The following is a 16,026-nucleotide window of genomic DNA, read 5'->3' as shown; positions in this document are numbered from 1 at the left end:
TAATCATAATTAAATTGTTTTAGGAAGGACATCAGAGCTACTTACTTTGAGACAACTCCCTGAAATCATTTGACCCGATTGATATTTACCTTCTATGGCCCTAACTGATTTATTCCTTCATTTAATATCTATCTATATCCTTTCCTGTTCCTGTCTTATCTGCTCTAACCTGGTTTATCTGGCCCCATTTTCCCTCTCTCTCCTTTCCTTGGTCTCACAGCAGCACACCCCAGTGAAGGCAAATCCCTGGATACACGCTGGCCGCATTTCCTTTTATACCCTCCATATGTTTTTTATTTATTTATTTTTTTACTCTGATCACACCAAATAAAGTGATCAACCACTGAAAAGGGTTAAGAGTTGAGTTGTTGGGGGTATGCTACTGATCAAAATACAAAGAAGTTTAATAGTCAGATTACTCAAGTTTGCCATTTTTTTTAATGTCTCTGTATGTATTCTGGGAAAGGCACACTGGAAAAGAGTGATAAAATATATGAGAGGATCTTAAGTCTTGTTTCTTGTCCAAATTGCCTTCCTTATATGGGCACAATTGATTTCCAACTGCAATATCTCACGCCAAGCTCTTCAATGTGACCTGACTGACCGAGTTTTGTAATGACCTACAAATGAAAACTAGATCCATGGCCTCGTTTAAAGCTGACACTCAAGCGGGTGAAGAGAAGATTTCGGTTCAAAGGATAATAATTTCTAACATAAATTCTGACTTCAGAGGCAGACTTTTAAGATGAGTACATGAGTTATGCTTGAACTTCAATACTGTTTTTATTTCATAGGCTTTTTACGTGTTCTGGCAGAATTGTGCGTTTGTGATATATGTCCTCCTTATGTTATATTCTCTGTCCTCACTCCCCAGATTGCCTTTTCAAGCTGTGCCCCATGAACAGATACTCTGCACAGAAACAGTTCTGGAAAGCTGCTAAACCTGGAGGCAACAGCACCACAGATACAGTGCTCCTCAACAAACTCCATGTAATAACTCTTTTTGGCTTTTCTCTATAGTGTTCTCAAAACAACCAGTGTACAAGGTGATTCCTAGTCGCTATGATATTAAAATAAAATGCTTTAATCTTTCAACTCAGTCCAATGATTCGGCCTGTCACAATAAAACATTTTGAAATACAATATGTTGCTTCAAATATATACTGTGATAAATTATAATATTGAAACTACTTTATGCCACTGATATAATAACAATAATGCCATATAATCTCAGTAAACTGTTTTTAAATAGGCAGTATCATAACGGCATGAGCTGCAAGAAATAAATAGCAGAATGAACCAATAATTAGTCATATAAATTACAATTTCAACTCTCTACAGCTAAAATCTAATTGTAATAAAACAAAAATATCCCAAAATATCCCCACTATTGCTAAGAAACTGTACACATGAAAAATATTTAGTCCCAAATATATTGTTACAGTTTTCATATATTGAGTTGATATAATAATTATCGTCACAGGCCTACCGATGATTGTATTTTCAGCTTTCTAAATAATTATTGTTTAATGATAAAGATGCCTTATACTACTATTTCTAATCTTGACCAGAAGTCTTAAGTCTTAAAATATTACCGTAAGTGAAAAAGACAACCAACTTCCCAAGGTCCCAGTGTGTATATCACAATAAAGGTTTGTAGCTGCATCTTTTGCCTTGTGTTACAGCATGCTGCCGATTTGGAAAAGAAACAAAATGAGTCTGAAAACCGCAAGCTGCTGGGAACCATCATCCAGTATGGAAATGTCATTCAGGTAAGTTAAGATAAAACTGCCTCAGTATTCATTGAAATAAGATTATCTCTAAAGGCCTTTTGAATAATTGCTTTAGAGCTGGACACTGTCTGTTTTAGTGAAATAGTTCAAAGTACACCTCCTGTGTTTGTGTTCAGTTTATTTCAAACAAAAAGTTACATAAGATATTCATTTTTTTGGATAATGTTTTTAGTGCTTTTAGCAATAATTATGGTTTATGTTTACAACATTTCAGCCATCATTTTTGGTCTTGAAATATTTAGCACCAACTTTTATCAAGTTGTCAACTCTAAATAACAGTATTTGCTTTGTCAACAGTTATTACATTTGAAAAGCAATAAATACCTGACAGTCAACAAACGGCTGCCTGCACTTTTGGAGAAGAATGCCATGAGAGTGACTCTGGATTCTGCAGGAAACGAAGGCTCCTGGTTCTACATCCAGCCCTTCTACAAGCTTCGCTCCCTGGGAGACAGTGTGGGTAGAGCCTGGTGTGCCTTTCAGCTTAATTATTCTCTGTAGGCAACATCAACAACAAGATGTAGTTTTGTAGCTATTTCATCCTTCTGACTTGAGTGTGGGATGTAATTGTACCCATAGGAATGCCCTACATTACCAAATGAACAATATCTTTTTTTAATTATATCACAGTTTAAAACTAGACTCTCAAGTAGCACTCAAAATACTGTGTAAAGGTATAGTATAAACTCTTACTTCTAATTATTATACTCCAACTAACAAAAAGGGTACATTTCACTGAAGTAAATCTAAATGGCTGGCCATGACTATACACTTTTACAATACTTTACAAAGACATGTGAGTCTGATACTGTATCCCTGATTTCCCAATTGCATGCTAAAAAGAAGTTATGAACAACTTGTACCTGACAATCACTTGAGCCAATGGCTCCCTCTTGTGACTGTGTTGTGACACTACAAACCAAACTTTCTTATTAAGAATAATCCATGCTGCCTTATTGTACTACAACTTTTCAAAATATCTTATTTATTAAGATTGTACATGTTGGTCTTTTTAGGTGGTCATTGGAGATAAAGTGGTCCTTAATCCTGTCAATGCTGGTCAGCCTCTTCATGCCAGCAGCCATCAGCTGGTGGACAACCCTGGTTGTAATGAGGTATGAGCCCATTTTCTACTTTCTTCTGACAACCTAAATTACTTATTTATGTTTTTTATGTTTTTTTTTTGTCTTTCTTCTTTGTTCCTAGGTTAATTCTGTTAATTGTAACACAAGTTGGAAAGTTGTCCTTTTTATGAAGTGGAGTGACAACAAGGAAACCATACTGAAAGGGGTAGGTCACATCACAACTGTGTCTTTGCTAGAATGACCTCTTTATTTAAAGCAGGTGTTTGTGACAACAGGGGGATGTAGTCCGGTTGTTTCATGCAGAACAAGAGAAATTTCTGACCTGTGATGACTACAAAAAGAAGCAACATGTATTTCTAAGAACAACTGGCCGGCAATCGGCAACATCTGCTACCAGCAGCAAAGCACTGTGGGAAATAGAGGTGAGTAACAAACATGTGCCATGGCGTCTTGTTGATATTTGCATGTTAATTATATCAAATTTATTAAATTCACTCTCAGGTGGTCCACCATGATCCCTGCAGAGGAGGTGCTGGATATTGGAATAGTCTGTTTAGGTTTAAGCACTTGGCAACAGGGTGCTACTTGGCTGCTGAAGTTGGTGAGGTATGATCAACCAATGGGTAGATTAATCAACTAAAAGGTTCCTTTTCTGTGTAAGGTTTGCTTTTGTGTTCCCCTCAGGTTAATCAGGACTTTGAGGAGGAGAGTGCTGAGCAGCGGTCTGCTGTAAGTCAACCTTTGTTCTTTCTAAATCAAACATAGAGGTTTGTTATTCTTCTTCGTAGTTAAATGGTACATGAATGTCACACAACACACAGACGACACACACATGTATTGATCCTTTTTTTTTTTTTTTCAGGTGGCAGATTTTACACCCTTCAATTTTCAGGTAAATGTATGCATAACAATAAGTGTAAATGTCAATATACATTTTTTTTTTTTTTGTTCTTGTAGGTTTGCTTTTTATCCACATTGAAAAAGATGTTCTATTTTGAATCACTAGGGGGCAGTGTTATTCAACATTTAACATCCAAGCTGCAGATTGTGTGGTCACAGATTTTTGTTGCATTTGTGTGTTTAGCTGATTGGAAATTCAGGGGCATTATGGTCCATGCTTTTAAACATACAGTACTTACAGCAGTTTGTTTTATGTTCTACTGTATATGCTGTATAAGTAATGTACATTTACTAGTCACATCTTCATATGTTTTGATTTTTGCAGTTAGATGCAGACAATGAAGCGCTGAGGGGCCGTCTACGGGCTCCTCAGGAGAAGATCATGTATACTCTGGTACCAGTTCCAGATGGCATGGATATTTCATCTATCTTTGAGCTGGACCCTACAACTTTGAGAGGCGGGGACTCTATGGTCCCAAGGTATTATACATGATTATTTAGTTTGTTAATTTATTTATTTAATGAAACAGGGACAGTGCACAATAAATATTAACCTTAACAGGAGAGATGCATTGTACCAGGTTGTAGCACCAGTTCTAATTTCCACCTGTAGTCCCCGGGCAGGTTAATTGATTGATTGTATTTAATTGACTTTCGCTATAAGCTATTCTTCCTGGAGACCTATGTACCATGTTTTGTTCGTGACTATAACGCACTAATTGACGTTAACTGGTTTCACACTTAGGTTGAATATCACAATTAGGCTTCCAGTGTAGCTTTAGATACAAAAGAGTCTTGTTGTTATGGGTTATGGTTTTGTTTTCAAAATGAAATTAAAAGCCACAAGCCACAAACCGTTTAATTTTAAGTTGCTTTCAATTTTTAAAAGTAGTGAAGAAGGAAAGTCCCTTTATGGGTTTCCATTATGAAAGGCTGAATGAAGGCACAGTGAGTAGGCATATAGGGGAATAACTGTATTACAAAATGCCAAGTATGTCAGTATGTAAGGTTAGGCCATAAACCACAGAGATGTCATTCATATAACAAATAAAAACATATTACGTATGTTTGGCTGGACCTTTGTGCTGCCAAACAGTACCTCTAATTTTAAGGACTATTTTTTTGTTCTGTGTATTATTCCTAATCTATTATTGTTCATGTGTGCCTTTATTTTAGTCTCAAAATTCCATTCACTTGCTTCTTTTTACATGAACTGACCAATTGTTAGATGAGGCATTGTGCAAATGTGAATTTATTAGTATTAGCAGGTAGTTACTGTATATAAAGCCTGAAAATCATCTAGCCATTGTTAATATCTGTTTTGTTAGTCAGCAAACCCTTATGTGTAGCAGTTTGATTTTCCTTTGAATAATGTTTTAGATTTTACTGTGACTTTTTGTTGTCATTATCAAGCAGCTAGTTTAGTGGAATGTTAATTTGGAGGGTTTTGATTTCAATTCCACAACTCGGTGACATTGTAAATTATAGAATATTTGCTGCAGATTGGCACATCACAAAGCGCATTCTTTTGCGCTTTGTTCATGAATATCTTATTTTTTAGGAGTTCCTACGTGAGGCTAAGGCATCTCTGCACCAATACATGGGTTCACAGTACAAACAACCCTATCGATAAAGAGGAAGAGAAACCTGTGATGTTAAGGGTGAGTAACTGACATGCAGGTTGATACACGTACACAAGGGAAGTTTTGAACTCCCATAAGATAAAACAAGACTTTTGTTTTTAAAGATAGGAACATCTGCAGTTAAAGAAGATAAGGAAGCCTTTGCCATTGTGCCAGTGCCCCCAGCAGAAGTACGAGATTTAGATTTTGCCAATGATGCAAGTAAAGTACTGGCATCTATAGCTGGAAAACTTGAAAAGGGTACCATCACACAAAATGAAAGAAGGTGGGTATGATTATAATATAAAATAAAATAAAATAAACAACTCTTGTTCCTGTTTCTGGTGTAATTTTTTTAATTATATATTTCTTAGATTTGTCACCAAACTCTTGGAGGATTTGGTTTTCTTTGTGGTGGACATTCCCAACAGTGGGCAGGATGTTTTGGAGATTATGGTTAACAAGCCAAACAGGGAACGGCAAAAACTTATGAGAGAACAAAATATTTTGAAGCAGGTTTGAGTCTGATCACTTATCCATATAATACAGTATGTATGTTTACTTTGAAAAAATAATATCAACTGTTTTGTTCTTGGTTTTGGCAGATTTTCAAATTACTTCAGGCACCTTTCACAGACAGTGGTGATGGGCCAATGCTTCGGCTAGAGGAGCTTGGAGACCAACGGCATGCACCTTTTAGGCATATTTGTAGACTATGTTATAGAGTCCTGCGACATTCCCAGCAGGATTATAGAAAAAATCAGGTGGGGCAAGAAAAAACTTTCCTCAACCCTTATTAACAGGGACCTACTTGAAATCTCAAATACTCTCCCCTTTGTTTGCAGGAGTATATAGCTAAACAATTCCGCTTCATGCAAAAACAAATTGGATATGATGTGCTTGCAGAAGACACAATAACTGCTTTATTACATAACAACAGAAAACTACTCGAGAAACATATCACTGCTGCTGAAATAGACACATTTGTGACTCTTGTGAGGAAGAACCAAGAACCAAGGTGAAATTTGAAAAAAAAATAAATTAAAAAAGACACAAGACTGTACTGAAGAATATTTGACTAGAGGTGATTTGTTTTTTTAATATTTGTGACCAGGTTTCTTGACTACTTGTCGGATCTCTGTGTGTCTATGAATAAATCCATTCCTGTAACACAAGAGCTCATCTGCAACGCAGTGCTGGACCAAAGCAATGCTGACATTCTCATTGAAACAAAGTTAGTTATTTTTTATAAAAAACCTTGGACATTTTAGATTATAGCAATAATCTCCATGTTTGTTTCTCAGACTGGTGCTGTCGAGATTTGAGATTGAGATCTCACCAAATGGAGAGACTCCAGTGGAGGCAGAGGATGAAGAGGAGGTATGGCTCTTCTGGAAGGACAACTGTAAAGAGATCAGGAGTAAGAGCGTCCGTGAGCTGGCTCAGGATGCCAAGGAGGGCCAAAAAGAGGACCTGGAAGTGGTCAGCTACTATAGGTGAATATCATATTTGGAGAAATATCTACGTCCATGAGGCTATGAATAACAAAGTGTTCGTTTTCCCAGATGCCAGCTGAATCTGTTTGCCAGGATGTGTCTGGACCGCCAATACCTTGCCATCAATAAGATCTCAGGTCAGCTGGACGTGGACTTGATCCTTCGCTGCATGTCTGATGAGGACCTGCCGTTCGACCTGCGTGCCTCTTTCTGCCGCCTGATGCTGCACATGCACGTGGACAGAGACCCACAGGAACAAGTCACTCCTGTGAAATATGCACGACTGTGGTCTGAGATCCCTTCTCAAATCGCCATTGATGAGTATGCTTATTATAACAACTTGGAAACATTTTATTTCATGTCACTTGACATGTTTTGACCGAGTGATGCATTTCTGTATCAGTTATGACAATGATGGGACCACAAGAGATGAGATCAAGGAACGGTTCTGCCTCACCATGGATTTTGTGGAGAATTACCTTCGAGAGGTGGTGTCACAGAACATCCCTTTTTCTGACAAGGAGAAAAATAAGCTTACTTTTGAGGTGCAGACTCTTGAGATTACTGTGAAGATGAAAGAAAATTTTGAAAGCTAAATTAGCTTTTTATTCCTACAGGTAGTAAACCTGGCAAGAAACCTCATCTACTTTGGTTTCTACAACTTCAGTGACTTGCTTCGATTGACCAAAATATTACTGAATATTTTAGACTGTGTGCATGTCAGCACCATATATCCCATAAACAAGATAGAGAAGGGTGAAGAAAGCAAAGGTACACTAAATTAAGTCCTGTTACTTTTCTATGTCAAACTTTAGTATCTATTTGATTATAAGGGCGACCTGAAAGAAAAGGTGCACTGTGTGTTTGCAGGTAGTAATGTGATGAAGTCCATTCATGGAGTGGGAGAGTTGATGACACAGGTGGTGCTGCGGGGAGGGGGCTTACTGCCCACTACACCCACACACCAACCTGAAGGAGACGTGCCCAAAACACAAGTGGAGCCTGAAAGGGAGGACATCATGGTCATGGACACAAAGCTTAAGATCATTGAAATCCTACAGGTAACTTACAGTTCATCTTATATTTTCAAACTGATATTCTACTTTATTTTTATCTTTAAATGTTCTTTAATCCTTTAGTTCATTCTCAATGTACGCTTGGACTACCGGATTTCCTGCCTGCTTTGTATCTTTAAAAGGGAGTTTGATGAGAACAACAAACAAGATGAAAACGCTGTCAGCCAAAATGGAGGCAATAACATCCCATCACAAATTCCTGGTGAGGCATAGCATTTTACTATACTATATTTATGATATGTTCTGCAGTTGCATTGCTCCATTAAAGCAACTAAAATGCATTTCTACTGTAGGAAATTTGGACTTTGAGAATATTGAAGAGCAAGCTGAAGGAATCTTTGGGGGAAGGTAAGTTAAGAAATTTTCAGCTCAACCCTTTGATGCAATCTGCAATGTAATGTTTTAAATTTATGTTTGGGTTTATAGTGAGGAGAATACCCCATTAGACCTTGATGACCATGGGGGGCGTACTTTCCTCCGAGTCCTGCTACACCTGACCATGCATGACTACCCTCCCCTTGTGTCTGGAGCTCTTCATCTGCTCTTTAGACATTTTAGTCAGAGACAGGAAGTTCTCATGGCGTTTAAACAAGTAAGCTGCTGATTTGCCAAACTTTATACCCTCTATATTGAAAGCTTGCAAAATGTATTATAATAAATTTTTCCTCTTTTAGGTGCAGCTGCTTGTGACCAGTCAAGATGTAGACAACTATAAGCAGATCAAGTCAGATCTTGATCAGCTTCGATCTATAGTTGAGAAATCAGAATTATGGGTTTACAAAAGGCAAGGAGAGGATGGAATGGATGGAGATGGCCCTGAATCTGATGGCAAAAAGAAGGTAGATTCAAGGCTTGATATGGTCAAAATAAAATGATCATCTGTAGTACTTGATTTTTCTTTTGACATTAGGGTGATTCAAGTTCAGATGGAAAGAACTCTGAAAGTACCAGCAATTATAACTATAGAGTTGTGAAAGAGGTAAGAAAAGCTTTGATTTGTATTTGTTTTCCTTATGACTTAATCCTTAATGTATCCAATTCCTAGATCCTGTTGAGACTCAGTAAGTTGTGTATTCAAGAGGGAAGCTCAGGGAAGAAGAGCAGAAAACAACAGCAAAGACTTCTCAGGAACATGGGAGCTCATAGTGTGGTTCTGGAGCTGCTGCAAATCCCTTATGAGAAGGTGACAAATTACCTTTTCAAACTCATCATTATTTATTTATTTATTTATTTATCAGGACTGCCTCATAAATTATGTAATCACTATTTAGTTGTAAAGTTAAAGATATATTACCCAAATAATCCAATGCAGTTCTTCTCTATCAGGGTGAGGATATCCGCATGCAAGAGATAATGAAACTGGCTCATGAGTTCCTTCAAAACTTCTGTTCAGGGAACCAACAAAACCAGACTCTTCTTCACAAACATATCAACTTATTTCTTAACCCAGGGGTGAGTATGCAACTGGAATTTCTACATAATCGACTCGACTTATGCTTCCCACTTTACTACTAACTTTACTACTGGGTTTGAAAGATAAACGTTTTGAGTAAGATCATTGTTTCTGTTTTTAGATTCTAGAGGCCATCACCATGCAGCACATCTTCATGAATAATTTTCAGTTGTGCAGTGAAATCAACGAGCGAGTAGTTCAGCACTTTGTCCACTGCATCGAGTCTCACGGTCGTCACGTTCAGTATCTCAAGTTCCTGCAGACTATTGTGAAAGCCGAAAACAAATTCATCAAGAAATGCCAGCCAGGACATTGTTATGGCTGAGGTCAGAAGATAAATCATTATTTAGTTATCCATCTTGATAAGCTGTTGTAAAAAATATATTTGCTGTCTCCTTTAGCTTGTAAACTCAGGTGAAGACGTTCTGGTGTTCTACAATGACCGAGCATCCTTTCAGACTCTAGTACAAATGATGCGATCAGAGCGGGACCGTATGGATGAAAACAGTCAACTTATGTACCATATACACCTGGTGGAGCTGCTGGCTGTCTGCACCGAGGGCAAAAATGTTTACACTGAGATCAAATGCAACTCGCTGCTGCCTCTGGATGATATTGTTCGAGTTGTTACACATGAAGACTGTATTCCTGAGGTGTGACTTTATATATGCTAAAATTGAGATGTAATAGTAAATTAACTAACACTTATTATAGCTGTTGTCGTGTATATGTTTACTATTTTATTACATTTTATCTCTAAAGGTGAAGATTGCCTATATAAACTTTCTAAACCACTGTTACGTGGATACAGAGGTTGAAATGAAGGAGATCTATACATCCAATCATATGTGGAAGCTTTTTGAGAACTTTCTGGTGGATATTTGTAGGGTAAGGCCTGGTGCATTGTGACAAAGTAGGACACTGCATTGTGCTTCATGTTATTATGTTATTATGCCATGGGTCTTCCATGATTATGTCACCTTCACATTCAGTGGACATCCAGTCTGTTACCTGCTGCCCACATGGAGGAAGTGTGACCCGCTGACTGCGCGTCATACAGGGCTTTTGATTGGCTCTGCTCTTTCCTAGGTGTGCAACAACACCAGTGACAGGAAACATGCGGACACCATGCTGGAGCGTTACGTAACTGAAACAGTCATGAGCATCGTCACATGTTTCTTCAGCTCTCCTTTCTCTGACCAAAGCACAAGTCTTCAGGTAAACATATAAAAGTATACTGTATTGTACAGTAACTGTCAGTAATTGTTACCGGACTCCAATTGTTTACGACAGTGGCTCCCAACCTGAGATTTGTCTGATCAGAGTGTCAGGTCATCCACAATTTTATTTGTGCAAATTAAATAATAAACCCCACACTATGCTTAGAAAAGGGGTATAGGAACAAAAATACAATTAAAATGCTAAACTATTATGTGTGCAGCAAACAGAATATTTTTTATCAAGTAATGAATTTTTTAAGCTGCAATACTGACAAATCTTGTATACCAGAATGGGGGCATCTAGTGAAAAAGACTGAGAACCACTGATTTACAATATGCGCAATATGTAAAAGCATTGTTCATAAAATCCACCTTTTCCTTTCCTTTCTGTTGCATAGTTGGCATGCTATATGTATGTAAGTATGACTTTGAGTGTCTAGCTCCTGTTTTGGTAACTTAGTCAGCACATAAAATGTCTTGTTCCCAGATGTGTGTTGCACAAGGTATTACTGGGATATGGTGCACATGATGCACTGACGAAATGTGATCTCCCCACACTGATTCAAGTGATTGAAAACCCCATAAAGCCCTTCATACTCTTTTATTACATGATGTCTATCTTTTAGATATGGTCATGTTTGGTTTTATTAGATTCCTATGACTTCTTGCCCATTCTAAGAACTATAATTCTGTTATTGGTTCATGACCACGTTACATCCCTCTTTTTCTTATAACAGACAGCCTTTCTTGGAAAGATATCTGAGGTATTTATTGTACTATTGGCTGTGAACAGCTGATAGCTTTTGTGGTTGTAGTAATCACTTGACCTAAAAGTTGAGCACTGATTCTGTTGTGGTGTCGTGGGACTGGAACCCTTTGGACCCCAAGCATTGTAGTACATGTACCTTAATCAAAATATTTAGCATGAACAAATATTAACTTAATTTGAGCACAGTAATCCTTAGGTGTTTGGTAGTCTCTCCCTTTTTTACATGCTGTTAGTTAATTATTCTCTCAAATGTCTTTTATTATTTGCATTTATTTGTAGTTTCCTTATTTTTCAGACTCGCCAGCCAGTGTTTGTTCAACTTCTTCAGGGAGTTTTCCGAGTTTATCACTGTAACTGGTTGAACCCTGTTCAAAAAGCATCAGTTGAGGCATGTATTAAAGTTCTCTCAGATGTGGGTAAGCTGCTTTTATGTATTACTTTAACAATGTTTAAAGGACTAGGCACCAAATAAAGCATGCCTGTGTCTTTGCCCAGCTAAGAGTCGAGCCATTGCCATCCCAGTGGACCTGGACAGCCAGGTCAACAATCTTTTTGTCAAGTCCAATAATGTCGTACAGAAGAGCATCCTCAACTGGAGACTATCAGCTAAAAACACTTCACGGCGAGACTCTGGCGTGACTACCTCCAAGGATTATAGAAATATCATTGAAAGACTGCAGGTTTGTCCTTAATATGTTCTTTGTAAATTCATTGCCTTGAAGCTTTTATTTCTGCTTTTAAAATGTGCAGTGTATTTATGTTTTACTCATCAGAATATATACAGTAGAAACCATGAAAATAAATTGCTGCCAGACAGTTGCACCCTTTTTGTCACTCATGAGTCAACTTTCAGTAGAAGTCTACAATGACTTGCCTCATTTCCTTTATCACACATGTGGTTTAAGTATTGCTTTACTGCAACTCATGAGGAAAGTCTTATTTTCCTTTTATTTTATTTTATTTATTTATTTATTTTATTTCACACTAAAACCATACATTTTTGACACAGTCATCAACATACTGTAACAACACCATACTGAAGTGTATGTTGTAACCCCATTAATGTAAAAAATAATAATAATCCCCTTTAGGATATTGTGTCTGCATTAGAGGATCGTCTGAGACCACTGGTCCAAGCTGAACTCTCTGTCCTAGTTGATGTCCTGCATCGTCCAGAGCTGCTCTTCCCTGAAAACACTGATGCTCGCAGAAAATGTGAAAGTGGGGGCTTTATATCAAAGTACGTTTATACTTTAGACCACTGAATGCGTATAAAAGTATAACTTTTTTGTATAGTAATAAAATTATTATTTCATATTTTCTTTTAACCAGGCTTATCAAACATACCAAGCAGCTATTGGAGGAGAATGAAGAGAGACTCTGTATTAAAGTCTTGCAGACATTGAGAGAAATGATGTCCAAAGACCGTGGCTATGGGGAGAAGGTACGTAACCTATCCATGTTGATAAAACATTATGCTTTTGGTACTATGGAACAATATCTCTATGACAAGTGGTAGCACTATCATTATAGAAAATATTTCAGTATTGAATAAAATCTTTCTTTCAACACCAGTATGGCCAAATGGGCTTAGAGATACAAAAGATATCCTAATAATATTAGAGTCATGACTACTAAATGCCATATACAAGATCCTATAGTACATAAAATTGATTCCTTATCTTTAGCTTTAAAGCATGTTATAATGTTATAATGTTGTTACTTTATTAAAAACATACCCAGAGTTGTGTTTTCTTTCATTCACACAAGTTTCAGTAACCCAGTCTGTCAATCTGTCTACAGCTCCAAAGCACAAAATGCTTTGTTCCGCCGAGTGATATACCATAGTTTTCAAGTTAACGGTTACCTTTTACCTTTGTTCACTTGAGAATTACAATTATGGGGTTGAAATTATCCAAATGGTTCAGTTGAAGATGTATGGGATTTAAAAACTGTGGAAATCTTCCTGTATTACCACATGACATCACCAAGTGGAACAGCAGGAATGAATTAATGAAATAAAAACACAAATCTAGGTATGTTTTTGATGAAAAAACATAAATCAGAAAATAGCACACTATGGGCCCTTTAAAAAAAAGTAATCTGACCGTCATTTATTATTACTTTTGAAACTTTTTATTGACAATGACAAAGCATAGCTGACCAAGTTTTGTTATTGTATTATCAATTTCATAAGGAAGTGCAACTTTTATGGTTACTATTTAACTAGATAATTTACACAACTGGTTCCCTCTTTGCTTTCTACAATAAAATATTCCCAACTCATGTAATTTTTGCCCTATTGCATGTTCTAACAGTTTCATCTTACCGTGCACTTCAACTAATGAACTGGCTTTTTTGCTTTAATACTCGTTTCTACCATATTTGACTCAAAATTGGTAGAACGTAATAGAAATGTGTAGGCCATAAAACAGTTCAGTGTTTTGTCAGATCTCACAAATAACTGTTTGTCCAGTAACAGTTTAACAGTTTTCACAGTTTTACTAACTTTACTAACAGTATGCCTCTCTTGCAGCTGATTGCTTTTGATGATGAGATGGATGTGGCTGAGGTTGTCATTTTTACCTACACTAACCGTTAACATGTTCTTGTCGCTTGTGTTAGCATTTAGCTTTATATTGTCATTAGTCACGTTTGTCTGCCACATAGTCTTATCAGTGCATTACGTGTGTCTGTTGAAATACCATTGTTATCAGAAAATAGTTTGATAAAGTTTCCCCTTTGATGTAGATGTAAGAAGGCCTGTCACCATATTTAGTATTTCGACAGTTAATATATTGACTCATCATTCAATAACTGATGGACAGAACAATACTTTTTGAGACTCATTATATATCTCTCTATATTTTTTTCTTTGCACCAGTGGGTTTTTTACTGTTTAATAACATAACAATAATAATTTCTGAAGTATTTCAGTTTGCTGGATTATTTGCTTTTTAGTGACAAAGTACATTTAGATAAGAGTTTCTTTCATATCACCTGTTTCACGGTGGAGATGGTCAGTCAGGTCATGTGTAGACAACCAGTTATTGTTCTAAGGGCAGGATTTTGCTCATTTGGTTCGGGGTTCAGACTGGTGCTGCATAATTTTAGTGCTGGCCTAGCAATGGCTGTGTATCCTATCTTGAGCATCCCCATGTGGTACCAGCAAGATTTTTTGTTTTCACTTGCTTAATTTAGTTGCAGTGTTATTAGAGTGCTTTGAAAATGGAAATGTGAAAATTAAAATTGGTCAAACGTCACACCTAAGACTTTGACTTTCTTAGCAGAGTATATCCTTATTGGCTACAGTCACTGGTAGTCTGCTTCTGAATTCTGTGTTCCAGGTTGAGAAAATAGTTGTAGATGATTTTTCCTTGAATAAAAGATTTAGCTTGGCTACACGACTGAGGAGTGCAATTGGCTGGTATCTTTTGGATTGGTTTGCTTGCTTCTTTGGTTTAAGTGATAGAATAATCCTGCTCACTTTCCATCACTCTGGTATCTCAGTGGTTTGGATGATGAGGTTTATCAAGTAGATCAGGAAGCTAATCAGAAGGGCCCTGGTGTTTAAGATTAACAGGTCATCTGGTCCTAGAACTTCAGAGAGTTTTGTAGCTTTGATTGCATCAACCACCTTTGTTTCTTTGAATTTTATTGCATCATCATCTCTTAATGTGTGAGTGTTTTTCAGTATTTTGCTATTTGTTTTGGAATGTTTTCAGGCAGATCAAGCTGCTGTAGGGAGTTATGTTTGTGGTCAATATGGGTGAAGGTCATGGTATTTACCTACTGGTATGTTTCTAGAACAGGGGTGTCAAACTCATTTTGGTCATATCCAACCTACTTTGATCCCAAAGGGGCCGGCTCAGAAAACTCATATCATATAAACCCCAAAAATAACAATAAGTTCAAATATTTGTGCAGAAAAATGCAAATCTATTACAGAAATCTTTTTTAATTGATGAACTCTTTCTTATTATAATATTATAATATTATAATATTATGAACAACCTGAAACTTTAAGAAAAATTCAATTTCAACACAATGTTTTAACATGAACTTGTATGTAAATAGGAATAAGTTCATTTTTCTTGGAAAATCCTGCACTCGGCTCCACTTTTCTCATGTTGGACATTTTACTGATGAGGGTGTCACGGTCAACAGTCAAAACGATCGTCCTTTAAGAGCGTTTGGAAAGAGACAAGTCTTCATTTGTGCTGCTCTGGTGGGAGGGGCCACGTACAGAGATGCTGGAGACGCTAAGCACCGCAGAAAATTACCAATATTTTAATAGAAAATATAATTAAAATATTTTAGTAGAAAATCAGCCAAGGGCCACATTAAAGGTCTTGGAGGGCCGGATCTGGCCCCCGGGCCTTATGTTTGACACCTGTGTTCTAGAAGAAACTTTCATGACAACTTGCCTGTGGGAAGGTGATGACTCCCAGATTCAATGTCCAGGAAGGCAGTCCCGGATTGAGCTCCCATTCATTGTAGAAAAGGGATATTTTCTGTAGCAATATATCACAGTAGACCTCATGATCTTCTAATTACTTGGAAACAGGTAATATTTACTTACAGACATCACATTTTCAGGTAGAAGTGTGAC

General features: G+C 37.1%; 1 protein-coding gene across 1 annotated transcript in view; it reads left to right on the top strand.

Moving 5' to 3' along the window:
• Positions 1–16,026, top strand: part of itpr1b (inositol 1,4,5-trisphosphate receptor, type 1b) — a 60,591-nt gene that overhangs the window by 8,838 nt on the left and 35,727 nt on the right. The window contains 37 exon segments of the mRNA XM_055161054.1: positions 875–990; positions 1,686–1,772; positions 2,091–2,249; positions 2,810–2,908; positions 3,000–3,083; positions 3,154–3,300; positions 3,380–3,484; positions 3,563–3,607; positions 3,741–3,770; positions 4,104–4,258; positions 5,340–5,439; positions 5,526–5,686; positions 5,775–5,916; positions 6,006–6,164; positions 6,246–6,418; positions 6,515–6,634; positions 6,705–6,896; positions 6,966–7,217; positions 7,300–7,441; positions 7,514–7,667; positions 7,767–7,957; positions 8,036–8,174; positions 8,266–8,320; positions 8,399–8,564; positions 8,647–8,811; positions 8,883–8,951; positions 9,018–9,155; positions 9,299–9,424; positions 9,547–9,729; positions 9,731–9,751; positions 9,827–10,078; positions 10,188–10,313; positions 10,515–10,643; positions 11,710–11,830; positions 11,910–12,094; positions 12,506–12,654; positions 12,747–12,858. Coding sequence (XP_055017029.1) covers positions 875–990; positions 1,686–1,772; positions 2,091–2,249; positions 2,810–2,908; positions 3,000–3,083; positions 3,154–3,300; positions 3,380–3,484; positions 3,563–3,607; positions 3,741–3,770; positions 4,104–4,258; positions 5,340–5,439; positions 5,526–5,686; positions 5,775–5,916; positions 6,006–6,164; positions 6,246–6,418; positions 6,515–6,634; positions 6,705–6,896; positions 6,966–7,217; positions 7,300–7,441; positions 7,514–7,667; positions 7,767–7,957; positions 8,036–8,174; positions 8,266–8,320; positions 8,399–8,564; positions 8,647–8,811; positions 8,883–8,951; positions 9,018–9,155; positions 9,299–9,424; positions 9,547–9,729; positions 9,731–9,751; positions 9,827–10,078; positions 10,188–10,313; positions 10,515–10,643; positions 11,710–11,830; positions 11,910–12,094; positions 12,506–12,654; positions 12,747–12,858 — 4,949 coding nt within the window.

The sequence above is a fragment of the Boleophthalmus pectinirostris genome, unplaced genomic scaffold, assembly GCF_026225935.1.
Source record: "Boleophthalmus pectinirostris isolate CB_2022bp ecotype Guang Dong unplaced genomic scaffold, ASM2622593v1 HiC_scaffold_3, whole genome shotgun sequence".
NCBI classification, from domain to species: domain Eukaryota; kingdom Metazoa; phylum Chordata; class Actinopteri; order Gobiiformes; family Gobiidae; genus Boleophthalmus; species Boleophthalmus pectinirostris.
The sequence above is the reverse complement of the archived record's forward strand: the minus strand, read 5'-3'. Positions and strand labels throughout refer to the sequence as shown.